Here is a 20,601-nt window from a genome sequence, read left to right on the forward strand (position 1 = left end):
GGATTAAGGGACCATAGTGGCAAGACTCAGTATCTCCACTTTTCTACAGAGCTGAGGGGCAAGTGACTTGGTTTTATGTAGCTCAGATTTCAAAGATCTTCTTAGCTCTACCCACCAGCAACCTCATTGGCCACACCTCACCCGAGTAGACCAAAGCATCTGACACACTTGGTCTTCAGCATGAATCTTGTTTCTCATAGCCATTACTAGGCATAATGCTACTGGTGGATAAAAAAAGCTTCCCAGAAGAATTTAAGTAGTTAGAGGGATACAAATTGCACACCTAGAATGTCCAGTGGGTGGCTGCTGCAGCAGAGCATCTGCCTTGCAACGCTTCCCCCACACTTCAAACCATACAAACATTCCAGCTCAGATATTTCTCTGCAGGATCACAACTTTGTGAGCTTTGTCAGTTCATGTATCTTAGCATTCTCTCCACTCTTCTTTCCAGTACTACAGACATCTTATCATTATTAAAAGCCTTTCACCTATTTACAGACACAGGCTACGTTATGCACTTTTGCACGCTACTGAAAAATAATTTTTAAGCCCACAAGCAACTGGTGCCTGGAGATGTTGGAAAACAAAGACTGATTTATTCTGCTCCCAATGTTTTTAAAGCATTACAATCAGCTATCTCCCCACCTGCCACCTCTATTCCTCGCCATCAGATACTGCAGGTTCTGGTTCTAAGACAGCAGGAACTTCTGGGTTTTAGAACTACATAAACACATATAGAAAGTATCAATTATTTTCATCTTCTTCCTGAAGGACTGTTACGGCTAAAATACAATTTAAAAAAGATCACAAAGGGTACCCTCAAATTTTGAGGAAACTCAAATGAAAGGGAATGAGATTGTACAGGAAAAACTCTTCTTCCCACATTTTTAAGTCAGATGTAAACACTGTACATGGACAATGCATGTACAGTTATTAGTTGGAGACTTCCCTAGGTGAAACTCAGGGCTTTATCACTGTAACTGCTTTTATTAATAAAGGCATTAATTCTACATTTTCAAGATTCATTCTCATTTAGTGAGGACAGGAACTTGGGTCACTGTAGTACAGTATCTGTTTTCATACCACAGAAATGCTAAATCTTAAAATCCGAACCATTACATTTGTAGAGGCCTCTTGGGCGATTAGTATTTTACTTACCAGAATGCAGAAAGTAATTCCCCCATTGCTCACACTGATGATACACCTCACACTGTGCAATTTCATTTTCATGATGAGGAAATGCAAGATCTATTCCACCAGTATGGATGTCCAGCTGCTTTCCAAACACTGCACTGTAACAATATTTTCCTGGTCGGTAAGTAGAATACTACAAAAGGTTTTTACAAAAAGAAATGCAGAAAAGAATAAGACAAAAGAACGTAAATTTAAGCGTACAATTTAATGACTGCAGTTTTAAAACAAGACTTTACAATGATCTTGGATACCAAAACTGCAGAAGAACTTGGATGGACAGGACCAATATCTGCCCGCAAAATTCTCCTCAGCAGGAGCAATTATTTTTTCCTAACTTAAAGAATGGCAAGCAGGATGTCTCCTTGCCTTGTTCTGCTATAGTTTCAGAATCAGACAGCCACCTTCATCTGCGAAGTTAAAAACTTCAAAGCAATGAACATGTCTGTAAATTTGGTATTATTTTTCTTTACCTTGTACCTTTTCTGTAAGAGTTCAGGCAATGACTGTAGGCAGTCATGATAGAAAACGCTTAGTCTTATACTGTTATAATGTCAAAAGAAAGCATCAATGCCTCTGATCTCCCAAGGCCACTCCTCTCAGCCCAACACCACTGCTGCACCAGTGCAGGTCACCCACGGGCTTGCGTGGCACAGGTCTCTCTGCAAACACTGGTGGCTGGAAGTGAGGTATTCACGTGGCAGTGGGACTGACCTAGATGCTCTCTTGTTAAACACCAGGAGTCAAGGCTGCTACACTATCCACTGTTCCAGCCAGTCCCTGCTAGGCCACATTGGGCAAAATGAAGTCATTAACTTGCCCATATGATAAACCGAGAACACAGGGAGGTAAATCAATGCTAAGTGCCCAGAAACCAGGGACACTCAAGGTGGGGAAGATACAAGGTCTACACAAGTAGAAGACAAAAGGCAAGGCCCACACATGCATGCACGCGTGTGTAAACATAGATACACAGTCATCCCATATGTCATGTTGAGAAGTTACTCCTGGTTGTCGGCTAGGTATTAATACTTCTGTCCCTTTTTGGGACAAAACACCCTGGCTCATGATGGCTCTGCAGAAGCTGTTGGGGCACAGGAAGAAAAGAAAACAAGGAGAGAAGACAGAATAAAGACCAGCTGTTGGCATTTCCCAAGCTCATGCTCCTCTGCTTCCTCCTGTCTGCTCCAAAATCAGCTTAAGCACAGATCTTCCCGGGAATGGCCCTGGCTCATGCCTTCCCTTGTGACATCTACAGAGGAGCACTAGCCACTTGCTGTCTCCTCCAGCATAACTATTAAGAGCTGGGGAGAGACAGATCTGCAAAATGCTCAAGGGCAGGAGGAGCAGCCCATCTCACCGCAAGGGAAACCCCAGAGAGGAGATCAGGTACAAGCCACAGCAGGTGGTTCCCTCCTCCATGCCATGCTAGAGACCAACGTCCTTCTCATTCACCTTCCTCAGGCATGTTTCAAAGACTTTAAATTAATTTGCCTAGCTTGCTTAAAATGCCTTATGGTCTTTGACAAAAGAGCTGGGTAAGTAGGTATTGCTTAACATGGGCCTTGGATAGCTGACCTGGGACAGCAAAACATTTTAGGTAGCTTACCAAAACAAGCTTTCCGTTTTTCACAGTCCAGGATTACTACTCTTAGATTCTGCATGGGTCAACTCTCATTTACATGGCAGAAGCCTCATTCAGCCACGGTAAAAAAAGTTTTTACAGAAATAAATGCAGACTATAAACAGCACCATGTTAGCAGATAAGCCATTTTGTAATTGGCATTTCTTACCTGTGCACTTCTGTCACAGGTTGCACTTCAAATACAGCACGCTTTTGTGCACTTCAGTTGCCTTAAGAACTGTTTCACAGTGCTGAAACTATTTACAGACAGCAAATCACCCTTATAAATGCTTTTCACAATGTTAGAAATGACTTAATCTCAGGTGCACCAGCAAAGCACATGAAACAAACCTAAAGTACCTGTTCCATCTGCTTTCAGTTTGGGTTGAAAACGTAAGTTAAATGGGGCCAGATCTAAATAATTTGTTATTAGCTTCCAAAAAAAGATCTGAGACTAATGTGAAACTAAATATCACCATCAATCTTCCAGGAGAGAAGATTTAAAGTCTCTTTTTTTAATATACAAACTAATAGGTCATAAGTTAATACAGTGCAGGACAAAGTATTACTATTCTCTGGAGAAAATAAAACTCCCAAATTAAGAGCAAATTAATATAAACGAACTACAAGCAAAACAATACTATGCACAATTCACACCATGCCCACAGAATATACTGCCACAGAGAAATCAGAATATTTAATACTGTGGCTGACTTAAAGCTGAAAAACATTTAGGTTATTAGCATGAACATCCACAACTGCTGTTAAGATATGGTCAGCAAGATCTCATGCACTTGCTGGAGTGAGGATGGAATCCCATATGCTGTCCTCCTGACACAGCACTACACACTGAACTGAGTCTCATGGAGGCTGCAAGGACTGGAAGGGAGGTAAATGAAAGTACCACCATAACTTTCACTAAAACTTTGGTTACTCAGTTCAAGATTTATAATTATCCGCGTGATCCTGCACACCTTATTTTAAATACCAAGTCTATCTCAAGAGAAAGTGCCAAGACATCACAAGACAGCTGTGCCATTAACGCAAAGCAGAGGTTTTGGGACACGTGTGACATCCCAAATTGCACAAAGTATTCACATGGAAACTGGTGCTTTCTACTGATTGGAAAACACTTTTGAAACTGCTGTTACCATTGTGCTGTGACTGAAAACAAAAACCAGCACTAGATTTAAAATCCAAGAAATCTGACCTTGATATTGTGGAACACTCAATGTGCCATCCAGGTCTTCCTTTTCCCCAGGGAGAAGTCCAAGATAGCTCTTGAGGTTTGGCAGCCTTCCACAGGGCAAAATCTTTACCATGTCGTTTATCAGATTCAACTGCCAAGAATAAGTGATTGGTTAATGGGAAATGTCTAAAAGAAAAAAAAAGACCAGATGAAAGCAAGTGGAAATGCGTGTTTAGTGAACTACCCTGTTCTTAATCCCTTTTGCTCAGCTTCTTTTCCTGTGATTTTCCACCCTTACTCCTTCTACAGGGCTTCCAGTTTCCCAATCAAGCATTTGAAAAAAAAAAAATAAAAAATGTTGAATTAGATTTCTGCAGGCTAAAAAGACGAATTCATGATTCTCTAATACATCCTATCCTTTTACTCCTTTTGGCCTTCTCTGGTTTTACATCATTCATTTAGTTACTTATCAGCCCATTTCAACAAACGGATTGCACTGCAGCAGCAAAGTAACAAAAACAACCTAAACCAAAACTCACAAACAAACAAAACAAAAAAAACCCCAACAACTCACACTATTGTTTCTCTGGGGCACAAATAGTTTCTAGTTCAGATTCTATAAAACCAAGAGCGTGGAAATGAGTGTTCTTGGACAGTAGCAACCTTCCAGTACCATTTTCACCAACTGCTTCTCTACAAAGGTCTCCTCTCCAGCCATATTTGCTGCTTCCTTCACTACGCCAGCCAAGGATTCAGTCCTTTTTTGCCACAGTACCACAGAGTTCATCTCTGCTGGCTTGTAACCCCCGGTCAGATACAAACCACTACCTGGCAGGAGCTACAGAACAGGGTTCTGGACTCCATATTTTTTTGCTGACAAATACATAACCTCGCATTTGACCTATGCGGAACAAAATACCTATTTGGCTTGACAGGCTCCAGCTTGGCAAGCTATTTGCGCTGTTTTAAGTTCCCTTATTTAACATGACTCACCCGTTTCATCAGCAGCTGATACTCGATCTACTTTTTTCTCTACTTATTTCAGATCTCTAACAAAACCACAGTGTATCACTGGGTCTGAACCAATCCCTGGAGCATTCCAGTATCAACACATCTTAATGATGATTCACAGCTATTTTTGGAGATCTGTTAGGTGGTCATTTTTCTTGAGCCATTCCACTTGTACTTTATTGATATTATACAGAGGTTTTATTCAGAACATCATGCAATATTAAGACTAGCAGATTACAAAAATCCATTACACCTGCTTCATCATTCAAACTTGATAAGAAATAAAGGGACAGAAATATAACCCTACTTTTACCCAATGAACCTTCATCTTGGCTCTTTCGCTAGTTTGCAAATCTCTGGCTGATTCCATGCCTCTTCTGCCTTTTTTTGAGCATATTGCTACAAAAAAAGCGCACTCCTCACCTTCTCGGTTATAAGCAAAACAACAGTCTTTAGAAATAACAGTAAATTTAATTGTAAGTGACTTGAGGGGCAACAGAGTAAAATACGTAATCAGTCATGGTTGATGCTTGAAGGCACATATGGAGATTGTCCAGTCCAATCCTTGATCAGAACACACAGCTACAGCAGGCTGCCCAGGATGGTGTCCAGTCAGGTTTTGAATCTCTCCAAGGATGGAGACTTCAAAGCCTCTCTGAGCAACGTGTTCTTCTGTTAATCACCCTCAGAGTAAAAAAGGTGGAATTTCCTGTGCTTCAGGTTGTGCCTATTGCCTCTTGTCCCATCACCAAGCACCCCGAGAAAATCCTGGCTCCATCTTCTTTAACCCGCCCCCAGGTATTTGTACACATGGGTAAAATGCCCCTGAGCTTCCTCTTCTCCAGGCTGAGCAGTCCCAGCTTTCTCAGCCTTTCCTCATAAAGAGATGCTCCAGTACCTCCATCGTATTTGTAGCCCTCTGCTGGGCTCTCTCCAGTATGCCCATATCTCTCTTGTACTGGGGAGCCCAGCACTGGACCCAGCATTCCAGGAATCTCACCAGTGCTGAGCAAAGAAGGATCACCTCCCTTGACCTGCTGGCAATGCTCTTCCCAGTGCAGCCCAGGGGGGCTGCTGGCTGCCTTTGCAGTCGGTAACTGCCTCTAAATAACTGTAGACAAAACACATTCCCTCTGTGAGTTGTAATGCTGAAGTGCAGCTGTGAGAAGTTTCTGGCTGCAATCCACCCGAGCATCAGCCTGCCAGGCATTTTCAGTAATTGCAAACAGATTTTTTTCAATGAAGAAATACTGAACTTCAGCATGCAAAAGGATGCAGGAGACCCACGTCAAATTCTCCACCACAGAGACCAGATCAGACTCAACTCAACAGAAGCTACAAAGAGGCTCAGCAATCCTGCTCAGCAACTAGGTAAGTGGAGCAAAAAAACACACAGCCCAGGGTACAGGCATGCTCTAGCACAGCCTATCAAGAGATTGCTCACTCACACAAACAGGCTGCTTAGCGGTAGTCTGGTGGGAAGTAATGAAAGAAGCAAATTCATCCAGTTAGCACACAACCGAGGAGTGCAACTGCCCAAACAATAACACAGTAGCTGAAGTTTCCCTGCATTTACCTTTAACTATCTCACTGCTGGCTAGTGCAATGGCTGAGACCACCACCTCACTATGAAGTTTATATGTACCACTCCCAAGTATATAAATAAAATTGATTAAGATTCCTAATTGTTCTAAGGTACCAGAACAAAGGTGTAGAGGGAACCAAGTATGAAAAGAGATCGCCACATCTCCTCTTGCACTGGTAACAGCAAGTGCCTTGATAATTACAGAAGCAATGCAATCTTAATTAACCGAAGTGTTGGCTATACACAAGAGGTTAGAAAACTGTTTCAGACTGTTGAATGAAAGTTTACACAGAGATATATCAGGACTTCAAACAATACATTAATACAAACAAGTTGGTGCTGTGAACTTACCTGCTTCATCCTGGGTATCAGGACAAATAGTAGTTAACACTCCGTATCTTTTTCCCAAAGACTTAACATCAAAATAAACATTGCCTAGCAGAAAAAGAAAAGTTTAGTTTTATAGCAAAGATGGGGCACACTCATGATGAGGAGACAACATTTTCCTGAAAGCAAAACAAAATGCCCTTTCAATTCCCATTTTAATTTCAGATTTAGAAATTCAGAAATACTGCAAAAGTAGTAGCAGAAGTTTCCATGTGACCAGCTTTTCACTGACTTCAGCACATTTACTTATTCTGCATACAGGATAACTTTGCATTCTGGAGGTCTCCTCAGGTTCTCCCCTGCCCAAGCACAATCAGCAATCCCCTCCAGCAGCGCAGCCTGCTGCTACTCCAGTTATAATGCACTCGAATCCTTCTACCACCACCACCTCTGCTTAAAAAAAAAAAAAAAAATCCACATATTGTGCCTCACAAGCACATCTTTTACAGCACATAGGAGATACCCACCTCCTGCTTAGAGCTAAGAGGTTCCCCCAGCTCCCTTGTAGAAGCCAGGCTAGGACTTCCCCACAGCAGCTTAGATGGCAGTTCATTACAGTAAACTATTATATTAAATAACAAGCTACATCTAACATAGAAATTGAGTAATAGTTGTTCTGCCCACCCATGTCATCACAAACGAGTTGCTCACACCCTGTCTGTTAATCAACAGAAGGAAAGCCTGGCACAGGGTATCTCATTTGATCACAAAACAGGATTATTAAGAGCGCCAATTTCCTGTACATGTGCTGAACAAGGAGTTGCCTTACTAGAAGTCTCACCTTGCGAGGTTGCGTAAGCTTGTCCGCAAGCAATTATTTTTTTTATAAAGGAAATTATATGAGGAATATTGTCAGTCACTCTCATATATACTGTAGGAGGAAGGACCTTAAACAAAGAAAGAGTAACATCTCGTTACCTGCATGAAACACACTGCTTACAAGTTCTTTCACCCTAAGAAACCAACTGTAAAGAACATTCTCCTCAAATTTATCTTTAAAAACAAATAAATTGCAAGTATCATAAAAAGTTCATAGGCAGAATTTAAGATAATACACAAAAAAAAGGAAGTTAAACTTGTTCATTCTAAACCAGGGGTCCTCAAACTTTTTAACCAGGGGGCCGGCGCGCGGATGCAGTGGCAGGCAGTCATCTGCGGCTGCTTGGTTTCCCCACCAACCCCCGGCGGGGGGTGGGGGGTGGGGGGGGGTGGGCAGGGGCTTCTGTAAATACTGGGGGCTGGACTGAGGACCCTGGGGAGCCATAGTTTGAGGACCCCTGTTCTAAAGCTATGGTTTTCTTCTCCCTCCATTTCCTTACTCAAAAGGTGTGCAGTATCTTTCCAGAAGAACAAAAAAGTACATCAGTACTCAGTTTCCAGGCAATGCTTCAACACACAAGCAATTTATTTTTTCAGATCATCCTGTCAAAATCAGATTCCTTGCCAAAATACATTACTTTAAAATACTCTTAAATTTGGAAGCTTGAATATCTGTACCTTTAAGGCAGCCATATCTTGTTTGAAGTCATCTTCATAAATACGAGCAAGAGCTAATGGCGATATATTCATCTGAAAGAGAGAAGCAGATTAGTAAATCATAAATCAAAGTAATAATATAAAATATTGCAATCTTCTATCAGACAGTTAGTAGCTAATTGGAAGACTTACAAAGCCCCCAAGGTAAAGAATCAGAAAGGCTTATTAATCTAACATTGATGTGGAGGAGATATAAGCTATAAATAACTTTAAAGTAGTATATCATTTACACTTCTGAATTACCAAAATATTAATACCCATCTTTTAAGAGAAAGCAACCCAAGATTAAAATAAACTCCTTCCTTCTCTCATTATTTTCCTCTTGAGAGGGTCTTCCATTTCCAGAGACAAGATAGACTACAGTACACAGGACATGAAATTCATTTAACTTACTGGCAGGGGACACAGATACCACCTAAATGTCAGGAAGACAGATCAGACACTTGCAGGATGAGACAAGGTATTAATTTTCAGTGATTAAGAAAAATAAGCTATTGCAGCTGATCACAGTTATTTGTAGATCTCTGTACAATCAGGGGAAATGAACTGAAATTCAGTCCCACGCTTCATCAAGTGTGGCGCTTCTCAGGCACCTTCTCCATATTTCTCGTTCACGGGGCAATGGACAGGAACAGGGATGCTCACAGAGCTAACAAGAAAGTGCAGCCCAAAAGGAAAGAGACAACTTGCATGTGGCAAGATACTTGTTCTCAAATATTCAGAAGCCGTCAGAGCTTGAAAGATGTATGACAGCAAAACCTGCCCTAGCAAGCAAAACCATGATATCAAAGTGTTTCAAACGTGAGCTTTTACATCTTCTCTGAGGAGTACACAACATACTCAGTCTCTCCAGTTTGCAGGTAACTGAATCATTAGCAAAATAAATCCAGTTTCAACACCTCCAATTCATTACTGGAACATCTTTAAGGGATCTGATTTTTGGAGTGCTGGTGGGTACCACTATTTGGACAAGCTCCTGGACAAGGCAGGAGTTCTGGTGAAGACAGACTAGATGCTCATCCAGCAATGAAATGAGGAAGATGCTCAGCACTGAGAAATGAAGGCATACTCCTGCCTACAGACCAGAAAGAGTGCTCTTCCAGACCCTAGCAACTGCACTCATCTCCCCAGACAGCTCAGCTGCTTTTTCCATCAACAGAAACACAAAGGTGCTTATAGGAGGAAGGTGGGGAAATTCCTCCTGTTGAGATGGATGTTCAACACACACAGACACTCATCTCTCTCTCTCTCTCTCTCTCTCAAAGGACCACTGAGGGCAGGCAGCATGCTCATCATAGACTAGATACACAACTTCCAGGTTTTCTCTAGATGAAACCCACTAGAGGGTGGAGAACAAGCTTAGGCACATTGATCCTACCACTGTAACACTTCAGGTACAGAGGTCCCAACAAAACCAAGCTACTGAGGTAGAGGCCTTGGCCGCCCAAACAAAGTGTACAGAGCAGAGCAGGCATGAAAGAGACTAAAAAGCCATGGAAAGATTACTTTGTAAGACCAAAGGATACAGATAATGAACACAAATTCTTTAAAACATTGTGTCATTTCCGCCTCCTCAAACATAATCTCCGTAATGTTCTGACAATAAGGAAAAATTCTAAAATTCACAGACGGACTTATAATGCCTGGGGGTTACAATTTTTTAAGATAGCCTACTGCCTTAGCAAACTGCAAGTAAATGGACTAGAAGACCACACAGGCATTTCTACAGGAGCAGCGTGCTTCTATTTGTTTGAATGCAGTACCCTATATTTAACTGTAGTAGTAACTGTTTACTTAAAGATTAAATAAAAAAGTGACAGCCATCAAATTCTCTGGCTCCAAGAAACTAGCTTAAAGCTTGCAACTGCAATTTGATCCAACACATTCATTTATGATCCAGCAGACATAAGTTACAGCTTCTAAAAACAAAAAAAAAAAATTCAAAATGTAGAATAAGCCACAGAAAACATTCTTAGCATTTCAGGGTCCAAAAAGCATTTAAATTAAAAAGAAAGAAAAAAAGAAAATAATTGGAATAATCACTCACCAAGCTCAGCTGGTTAAAAAGGTCCGATTAAAATGCAACTGAGAACCACTTACAGCCCCAGTTTCACCACTTTACCCCTACACTCAATGTCAACTTTCACCTAGGTGACAAACTCAAACGAGACTGACAAAGCTTTCCACGGCGCTGATGTTGCAGCTAGATGGTGCTCGGCACCTTTCAGGAACCGCCCTCGGCCTTGCGGGTAGCAAGGCCACATCTCGGCAGCCCACAAGGCTTCTCCAGAACTCAGCCAGAAGCCTCCTGGTTGCTAAGTTCTGGGATGCTTTTGGGATAAGACACCCTTCACTCTGCTGCGGATTCACCCTGGCTTTTTGTTCGCCGCTGGCCTCGCAGGCAGGAGGACCCCAGCCGTGGGTGCTGTAACACAGCCCGCCCTGCCTGTCACCCTCACACAGCTCTGCGCCCCTTTACCTCCACATGGCTCCTGATGCCCAGCCTCCCAGGCTCCTGGCCCCACTACAGCCATGCCAGGGACCAGAAATCTCCACATTTATTAATACTTATTAAACATTTAATAATACTTACTAAAACAGACAAAACTCAACAACAAACCAACCAAACAAAAACAAACCTAGGTTAACTTTCCTATGTAAGTAGCTGTAGAAAATACCAAAAGTTTGGGTCAGAGACTGCAGCAAACACCTACCTCATTGGCTCTTTTTATTATCTTGTCATCTATGTCTGTGATCCCCATCACCATGATAACTTCAATTCCAAAGAACCTAGTCATTATCCTTCGAATTATATCAAACCTAACATAGGAGCTGGAAAAGAAAAAAAAAAAAGTGATCTTTTAAACATCCAGTAGTAAGAATAAACTTTAAAAGAACCAACAGCACTAACAGGCACAGGGACAATCTAAATACTCCCAACACTTGCAATGAAAAGGTCTTCAGTGCATAAAGTGCTTTTCCAGAACCAGTTAACACCTGCACAAAAGGCAAGCAAATATCCCTTGAACTGGCCTACCCTCTTCTGGCATTAGTGACACATTACATCAATTGTCTGAGTTTTCTTTTGTTGCATCTCTTTATTCAAGCACCAAAGTGTGTTGGAAGCTACAAGCGAGCCAGGAGACCCTCTCAAAGGGATGAAGACACACAGATCAGATATTCTTGAACTACATCACTCAGGCTTCATATATTCTAACAGGTTTTCAAAAGCCACAGGGCAGAAGAAGAGGGAGAAATAAAACAGGGTTCAAATGAACTTTTCTTAGGGCTGAGTAACTACAGCTACCAGCCACTGATAAACTATTTCATTCATACACCACCACAGATCTTTTCTGATAGCAAAGGAGAGCTGCTCTGTGGGTTATTTTCTTTTATCTACGCTTAAGAATAAATTCTCAAGATTATTCAGGCTCTTTGTCACAAAACATAGTATTTAATGCTGATAGACTGGCATACCCACAAGCTGTACAGGGCTGTGGCAGACCCTTCTGCTTGCCGACTCCCCATTTGTAAGTCTCAAAACACACTCTGACTGAGTAAAACTCAATTATTAGATGAGATATTAGAAGGTGACTAGAGCTCCAGGTCTGTCCTGTAAGGTGATAAGAATCCTCTGCCTTTGCTGGCTTTGGAGAAAACAGAGCCCAAAAGGAGACCCGCAGACCTACAGGCTTCCACTTCACCTCCATGAGCTGCAACTCCTGTGGCTGTCAGAGCAAAGATGTGTAAGCAGATACTGGAAACGGATTTGCATCCTTCCCCTTAGCTGCAGGACCAGGTGGCATTAAGGTTAAGATTTACGGATGTGTAGTATCTTAATGAAGAAAAACACTTTTTGTTGTTGCTCACACTACACCCATGTTGAAAAAGGCTTTTTGAAAGCCTTGCTGCCAGGGAGATAGTTCTTAATGAATACCAGCTCACCGGGAGTACGGTTCATCTAATGTGGTGACATGATACCATAAGAATATTACATTTGTCTTTGGACCCCGTTCAGAGCAACAATGGCAGCATCAAAAGCTTGATATTAGATTCAACAGCCCTGCAGTCGTAGTTCCCAGAGCAGACACAAATTTCACACTGCTTCTTTTCCTCTAATCTTCCAACTGAATTGATGGAAGAAACACTGCAAGAGCCAGAGCACATCTCCTGACACCTCAGAAAGCAGGGTCCTTACCACCTCAGGACTGAAAAGAAAAAAAAAAAAGGCAGTCAAAATCAGAGGGGTGGCAGAACAGGCACAGGAGACTGAATGAAATCTTTCTTGCCTGGTTTTACTCTTATTTCCAAGCATTGAGCCAGGAACCTGGATGCCAACTAGGCTGCAGCTCATACTGGCACGATCAAGACCAGCCTCAGAACTGAGGGGAAAAAGATGGCATTATCTACCAGTCTGATTTTTATTTTCTGTGTAGGATGAGGTTTGGTTGTTGTATTGAGGCATACAGAGCACCTGTTTTGAAGACTGGAAGCACAACATACTACAGAAAGTTGGATTATTTAGAGAAATTAAAAAAAAAAATCTTTGTAGAGGGGAAGGAGGAGGGGAGAAAAATAATAATGCTACTATTTTCAAATTCCTCTCAAGAATCTCAAGTTCATTTCTGCATTATTACCTGCCATGTTTGCCGCAAGGCAAATGAGAGAAGGAGGGGAAAAAGGAATTCTAGTGATACTATATTGCAAGAGTACAACAAAATGATGGTATTTTACAAGAGTGGCATGGTAACAACAGCCACCACTCCACCTGACTTCATGCTTTTTCCGAGCGCATCTCCATCAGCAGCATGCATTTCAGCTGCACCTACCAAAGCTCTATAGTTGGACGTAGCTACTGGGGTTAAAAAAAAAAAAAAAAAAAACCAAAACAAAAATACCCACCACAAGTTAAAAAAATAATAATATATAAAATCAAGAGCACTCCACCATCCTGAACAAATTGGGTGAGCAACAGCTTGCCAACACTTACATGTGCAAGACTACAGACACTGGGAAGGAACAGCCAACTCCTCACACACTGGAGGGTTTAACTGATCAGAAAAGAGAGAGGAAGGTCTTCAGCGGAACAACACGTGAAGGTGCTAAAGAGGCAGCAGAAAGAGTATAAACAAGGCTACTTATCTGCACAATACACCACTCCAAAGGCAATATTCAGCCCTAACTATGCTTTCTTAAATCAGTAAGTGAAGAGGTTAAACCCAGGTAGCACAGACGTATGGCAAACCTCTCCACATCAGGAAAGCTTGAAATTGCTGGTTTAGACATGGGATAAGAAGAGATGGGTAAGAGAACAGGCAGAGCAAGCAAGGCCTTCCTATTCCCTCCTTTGATCAAAAGAGCCTAAAGGCAGAACACAGAGATCCACTGACAAAAGCAGACATCCAAAAGCCACAGAGAGCTGCGAGACCAAGAGACAAAATTCTTCACCTCTACAAACATTGCGTTCTAGATCCACTACACCACTTCGGACAGGTGCACATCTGCAATTCCCTCTTCTGTTACACGTCAGGGAAGATAGGCTCTACCATACTAGAGAACCTCAAATGAGTGACAAACCCGAGGAATTTATTACCATCTTTTTATACAGATGTTCTCAAGTAATGACTTGAAATTGTATTTATTTCAAGGTAAACTGTAACATACTCTGTATTACAACAACTGTAGATTTAAATACAGTAATTGTGTATTTAACCTTCTTTTTTTAAAGTTCCCCTAAGGGTACTAAGTACAAACAAAAAAACTCAAAATACAGATTTTTTGATTTTTAAATCACCAGTAAAAAGCTAGCTTAGTTTTCTGCTATGACTGGACAAAAGCAAGGAGGACACCACTACATGCACACAACAGTATAGCAGCGTTTAAGGAGAGGCTGCCAACAACAGTTTTTACATGACTGGTATTTTAAAACTTCCCTCTTACAGAAAGAAGGAGCAGTTGTGCAGCACTGTGACAGCTCAGCATTGAGCAAAACTCATCACAAGTTTCTGAATGGAAACAGGACCAGAAGCTATGAAATTCACACAGACAGCATTACCTGAGGAAGCCCCCTGCTCTTCCAGGGAGCCCAATGCTCCTTGTTCTTTTAAGAATGAGGAGCGAGGAGCTGCTGCGCTGCTGCAGCCGCCCTGCACCTTCGCCTCCGGCACGTCATCCTGACACCACCGGCTGCACCCAAAGCACTTTTCCAAAGTTACTTACAATGAAGCTGGTTTATTATTGTAATTATCCTAATGACCTACAGAAAAAATGCTGTGCTGTTCTGGGGTTTATTTAAACACAGTAAGCCACTGCAGAGTTACTATGCAAAAAGGCCTTCAAGCTACCCAGCCTTTTGCAGATTTAAGAACAGATGCGTTAACCTGGCTGTTAACCTTAAAAGCATCTTTTTAATGCTCAGCACTGAATGGCTTTTCCTTGGTGCCGACACGGCGTCCAAATCACATCCGAGGAAAACTACGCTTTTGCACAGAGAGGTGGCCCTGCCCCTGGACCCCAAGCCCCCTGGGTCTGTGACCTGGCACAGCTCACCCTACCAAGCCGAAAAGCCCACGTTCCTAATGCTTCCCATCCCCCCGTTTTGTTGCTGTGTGGTGCGAGCTGCACCGACAGCCCCTTCCTGAGGCCGAGACAAAAAAAAAATAATATTAAATAAGCATATATACATATATAACCAGCACGGGTTTCCCCCCTCGCACGGGGCCGGAGGCGAAGCGCCAGCGCCCCCGCAGCGGGGCCCGCCACCAGCCGGGACACGGGCTGCCGCCGCAGCCGGACGCCCCGCACCGCCGCCGGGCCCACGCAGGACGCGACACGCGCAAGCGCCCCCCGAGCGTGACTCGGGACGGACTCACCTGGCGTGCCCGAGGTGTGCGCGGTCGTACACCGTCGGCCCGCAGCTGTACCTGCGGAGAGGGGAGGCAAAGGCACCCGTCACGGCCAGCCCGGCCCCCGCCGCCCGCTCCCCCCGCCCGCCCGCCCGCCCGCCCGCTGCGGGGCGCTACCAGGTCGCCACTCCTTCCGTGCCCAGCACGAGCGGCTCCTTGCTCCGGCTCCGGCTGTTGTAAGCCACGATCCCGCTGTCCCGCCCCGCCGGCGGCACCCACCGCCGCCGCTCCGCCGCGCTGTAACGCCGCGGCGCGCCCGCCTTGCCCGTCCCGGGGCCGGGGCCGCACCGCCGGGCCGCCGCCACCGCGCCGCGTAGCATGGCCATGGCCACGGCCACAGCCCCGGGCCGCGGGCGGGGACACGGGGGCTCCGCCTCCCCGCGGGGAGGGGCGAGGTGAGCGGGCACAACCCGCCGCGCCTGTCACCGCGACAGCCGCGCCGCCTGTGCCGGCTGACAGCGTGCGAGCGGGGTAGCTACAGCCCGAGCGGCAGGAAGAGGCGGGGCCGGCGGGCAGGGGGCGCGGCCGGGCCGCCACCGCCTCTCGCCGGGCCGCGGGGTCACCTCTGCGGCCGCCCCCAGCCCGGCCCGGCCCAGCGTTCCTCGGCGCGGACCTCGGTGAGTCGGGCGGGCTGGGGAGCCCGGGGCCGGGGCCGGGCGGCGCACCCCCCGCTTGGATCCGGCCGAAGAGCGCGTACCCAGCCCGGTGCTGCGGCGCGGCGGCAGCGCGGTGGGTTGTGGCGCGGCGTTTGCGGGCTGCGAGCGGAGGTTTAACGCAGCCGTGTCGAGTCGATCCGGTCAAACGCGGGGGACGAATCCGTTGTACGCCGCCTATCAGCGCGGGGAGCGGCGGGCAGCCTGTTAGCTCCTGGGAGAAAAGCGTGGTGTGACATTCCTAGGCTGGGCTTAATACATCGCAGTCTCAAAAACCTCTCCCGCGCCTCCCTTGCCCCGCGCGCCCCTGTGAAGCCCTGCCCGGCCTGGGCGGTCTCAAAACTGAGTGACCTGCGGCCGGCGCTCGGTGCGGTACCCTGGGCTTTAGCCGGCTGATGCCAAGGAAGGGCCGCTTCCTTCCCGGAGTCAGGACAAGCGAAGGGTGTGTGTTTTCTGGTGATGATTCTCTCATCTCGTTGTGGATTTCTTTTTCTTTCTTTCTTTCTTTCAGAGCGTACCGAGGAAACGGAGCTTAGCTGGCTGCAGTGCCTTGATCCACTTGGGAAACTAGAGTGAATAGCAGTATAATGGAACAGGCGTAATGGTGCCAACAGTCTTCTTTAACTAGCGTCTTGTTTCCAAAAGTAACTGCCAGCGGGTACCAAGGAAACATGTGAGAACTCTATAAGCATATATAATATTTTCCCAGCTAGTGTCTCCCAGCTTCCCAGCTTCAGACCAGATGACATCCTCAGCTGAATGCTTTGGAGTTCTCCCCGCTCCCCTCCCCGCCCCCCAGTTTTTTTACCTTCCCTCTACCGTTAATTTCCCTGGCCTCTGTGAATACACATCAACTCCAGCCTTTGGCAAGGAGTACCGCAGGTGTGCTGCCATTTTTAGGAAGCATCCTCTTGGCCTGTGTTGAAGTTGAAGCCCTTTAGCTCCAGTTGCAGCCACCCTTGCTCTTGTATGAGAAGAGAGAGCGAACCATTGGTTCCAGCGCGTGCTGTCTGCCCTGACTGTCCTCCTCCATACAAGCCTCTACGCAGGCTGTTCAGAGGAGAGCCTTTTCAGGTCTCCCAGACCACTGTGTTACTCACCTGCTAAAGGATCTTGTTGGCCTTTGGGAGGAAGGTGATACTGAGTGATCGCAGCGTGACTGGATGCTGCAGGGAACAGGTCTGCCTGTGGTGAGCTGCCTCACAGAAGTCCTTGCATTGTTTCCTCTTCTGTCTGCCAGGGACAGGTTTGATAGATTTTTCTCATATGTAATATGATCATTTTAAATAATTGCTTTTATGTAATAATAGATGCCCATCTACATCTTGCTTCATTTTAGAGAGTATCTGATACAAAGCCCTTTTTTTTTTTTCTTAATACGCACTTTCAACAATATTTTTCATTTAACAGTCATAACTTTTTGGTTAGACAAGAAACCTGTTTAATGGGCTTGCTAATTTGAGACTAGCTAGGATAAAACTGAAGATACCGTCCAATAACCTCTGTAAATGTTTGCTTCCTATATTTCTCAGGAAGCGTCACAAACCAATTATTTCAGTTTCCATAGTGAGACGGTCTTGATGTCTTTGCCGTTCAACACATACCCTGTTAAGAGTTGTCATTAACTCTGTTGTCTCCTTTGTTCTGTACAATGCCGAGCACTTTGACAGAGTCCAAATCAATGCCAAGTAACAATGGATGTTTTTTAGCCTTAATTCCAGGTTTAGCTATCATGGATGAAACTGCCAACAGATCAGAAGAATGTAAGACCTTTTTCTTTCCCTGGTGGTTTCAGAAGGCTTAGTGCCTGTGCTATCGAGACTAGCTTTTAGGATTTAGTCCAGAAACCTCTATGTCCTACTATAAAACATGATTTTCTGAAGGTAGGAAAGGAATTCCTTAATGCCTGAAATAAACAGTTAACATCATTCACACTTGAGATTTTTTTTTTTTATGCAGTAGAAGAAATTCAATGGAATGGTGGAAGGTATTCTACAAGTACTGTAAAAAAATATAATCTCAAAAGAAAAGCAATACTAATCCTGATGGATTAGAAGCATAAATTCATTATTTAAAAAATACCAACATTCTCAGAAACAATCGGTCTGTGGCTGTGGGCACACCTCTCCTGACACCTATAAATACCTGCCTTCCTGATATACTTATTCCTGGCCTGAGACATGTGGAATGAGACAATAGTCATCTACCAGAGAGGCAGAATAGCGGCAAAGGATTTTCTGCCTCCATCACAAGATTCATCTTTCTTCCACCTGGAGTAGAAGATGCCTTCAAAGGTTGCCAGCAGCTGGTACACCTGATCAATGCTCGGCCTGAGCCTGCTGTAATCCTGCTACTTCTTTATTTTCTGCTGAATGGCTAGCAGGAGATGCAGTCTGCAGAGTGGTACATCTCAGTCAGAATCCCACTGAGGTGTGTCTGCCTGAGCTTCAGGTAAACTTGTTTCAAGGGGACACCCATGTATTTGATATTGTCAGGCCATCTTCTCACTTTTTCTTAGGAGCCGTTAAGGCTAAAACTTGCTTCTTTTTTAAAGAAAAACTGGAGCTTACTAAGGCAAAGAGGTGACTCCTGAACGCCCTAGAATGGATTTATGTATTTTCTGTCCCTTTATCTGCATGTGCAAGAAGGCACTCTTTCCGGGCTGGGCTTGATCCAAAGAGAAAATCTGGTAGAAGCACAGCTGTGTGTGCTCACCACCAGAGGCTCTGCAACACCTTTGTGGTGGGCAGGGAAGGTCTCTGGGGGCTCTGGCTCACCTGGCTCCTCCTGTATTTTCCAGCTTCCAGTCCCAGGACTACTTAAAAGATATGTCCCCAGAAGTAAGATCAATGGGCAAATCCCAGAGCATGTTTTGTAAGTAAATAAATGAAAGTTAAGCTAAAAATTCATTTTTTCCTTCCTCTTTATTATTAAGAGATACATGCTTTGTAAGCTTTCCCCCTATTATTAAAGGTGTTGCATTTTTCTTCTAAAGAATTAAACCACACCATCTTAGAATTGTTGACAGAGCAGGAAGGCTGCATTTGTTGTGTTATCAAAAGCACGTTTCCAGTATCTGTGGCTCTTCTTGTCAGATTCTAGTTCAGGAACCTGACAAGGAAGCTGACCCTGAGAAAATAAGGGAGGAAAAAGTGTTGTAAGGACAAACTACAAACCAAAAGCGAAGATGAGCTAAATCCACCACAGGGGACTGACTTTCTCCTGGCACTCCATAGTGGTCTGCAATAACAGACACATTTTGACTTTTACAAAACCTAGGTGCTTATCAGCTTGTCTAAGAATCTCGTTTAATTTTTAAAAGGAGGATAAAAATTGTCTCAAGCTTATCACAAATGCTTGAGTCAGAAATACTGTAAATGTTGAGTGGCCATTCTCCCAAATAATCACAAAATAAGGAGTATGTTTTCTGAAAGAGAAATCACGTTGAGATACCTATTCTAAAAGTGTGATTCTGGGGAAATGAAATAAAACTGCAAAAGAAATTTAATTGGTGGACATGAAGAACAAAATAAACTTTCCCGCTCTTATCAAAAGCCTCATAGACTGGACCCTGCGTTTTCAACACCATCTACTATTGTTCAAACAACCTGCCCATCAGCTGCTCTAACAAATGCTGCCCGTTTTTCATCAGAAGTGTTTATGTATGCACCGCAGTCTACAGAAACGAGCCTGAGGGTCGGTATCAATTCAGTCAGGGCTCAGATCAGTGTCTTTGTCAGTGGTTACCAACTGTTGAGGTGTCTCTCTTGAACTCACTGTGGGAACGTGCAGCCCATGGAATAAGCTCCCTTTGATATGCATGCTGGAACAACTCAGATGTACTTCTGCCTTGGCCCTGTACTGCAATGCACAGTTACTAGTTCCAGTCAGAATTTTTCGATCACCTATAATGCCAGTGCTGTTTAAGCTCACTAGGTGCAGCTGGTGCAAGAAAAGGGATGGCAGCAGCCAGAAAACAGGTGTGAAAAGAGGCAGTGAGTGCAACAGGCTCAGGGCAAGCTGAGGGACAGATGAGGAGCTGTATCCAGTGAAACAGATGTTTTCTTAAGTAGGACCTGACTTTTTTAAAAAAAAAAAAAAAAAAAAAAGATAAGAAGTTTAGAATGGCAGGCCTATGTTAGGTAAGTGTTTGGAAAGTTCTTGAGCCTTTATGGGAAACAGAAAAAGGATAAACTCAGCTAGATCTGTTTTCCAGATTTTAGAAGCCATTAATCCCACATAATTGCCAATATCAACAGGTAACTTTCTGGCCCAAATATCTGTAAATAGTATACACTGTCTACTGCACAGACAGTGCATATTGCATGAAAGTGTGAAATAGGACTTGTCTGCTGGTCTCCGTACTTGCAAACCTCAGCTCTGCTCATCTTGCATGTTAACCTCTTGCTGTTCTGTTAAAAAAAAAAACCCACCATATGTAACTGTAGAAGGGAAGGATTAAGTTATTAAGTCGTGCAGAAACAGCAACTCCTTAGGAGGAGTAAGTAATCTGATTCGTC

At 44.1% G+C, this 20,601-nt stretch overlaps 1 protein-coding gene and 1 long non-coding RNA gene across 4 annotated transcripts in view; one reads left to right on the top strand and one right to left on the bottom strand.

Moving 5' to 3' along the window:
- CARS2 (cysteinyl-tRNA synthetase 2, mitochondrial) overlaps window positions 1-15,814 on the bottom strand; it is a 37,671-nt gene extending 21,857 nt beyond the window's left edge. The window contains exons 1-8 of one of the 3 annotated variants that reach the window (XM_056329658.1): window positions 15,546-15,814; window positions 15,396-15,446; window positions 11,238-11,355; window positions 8,485-8,556; window positions 7,769-7,874; window positions 6,952-7,035; window positions 4,026-4,155; window positions 1,159-1,292 (exon numbers count right to left, since the gene is read on the bottom strand). In XM_056329658.1, the coding sequence (XP_056185633.1) occupies window positions 1,159-1,292; window positions 4,026-4,155; window positions 6,952-7,035; window positions 7,769-7,874; window positions 8,485-8,556; window positions 11,238-11,355; window positions 15,396-15,446; window positions 15,546-15,754 (904 nt within the window). In that variant the 5' untranslated portion in view covers window positions 15,755-15,814. The remainder of the gene's footprint in view (window positions 1-1,158; window positions 1,293-4,025; window positions 4,156-6,951; window positions 7,036-7,768; window positions 7,875-8,484; window positions 8,557-11,237; window positions 11,356-15,395; window positions 15,447-15,545) is intronic. The other 2 variants (XM_056329657.1, XM_056329656.1) reach the window with 2 other exon arrangements.
- An 85-nt stretch (window positions 15,815-15,899) lies between these two features.
- LOC130145125 (uncharacterized) lies at window positions 15,900-18,009 on the top strand. Its single transcript, XR_008820380.1, has 2 exons — window positions 15,900-16,045; window positions 16,593-18,009. It is a non-coding gene; the product is annotated as an uncharacterized LOC130145125 (long non-coding RNA).
- Window positions 18,010-20,601: the final 2,592 nt, after the last annotated feature.

The sequence above is a fragment of the Falco biarmicus genome, chromosome 2, assembly GCF_023638135.1.
Source record: "Falco biarmicus isolate bFalBia1 chromosome 2, bFalBia1.pri, whole genome shotgun sequence".
In the NCBI taxonomy this organism is placed as follows: Eukaryota; Metazoa; Chordata; class Aves; order Falconiformes; family Falconidae; genus Falco; species Falco biarmicus.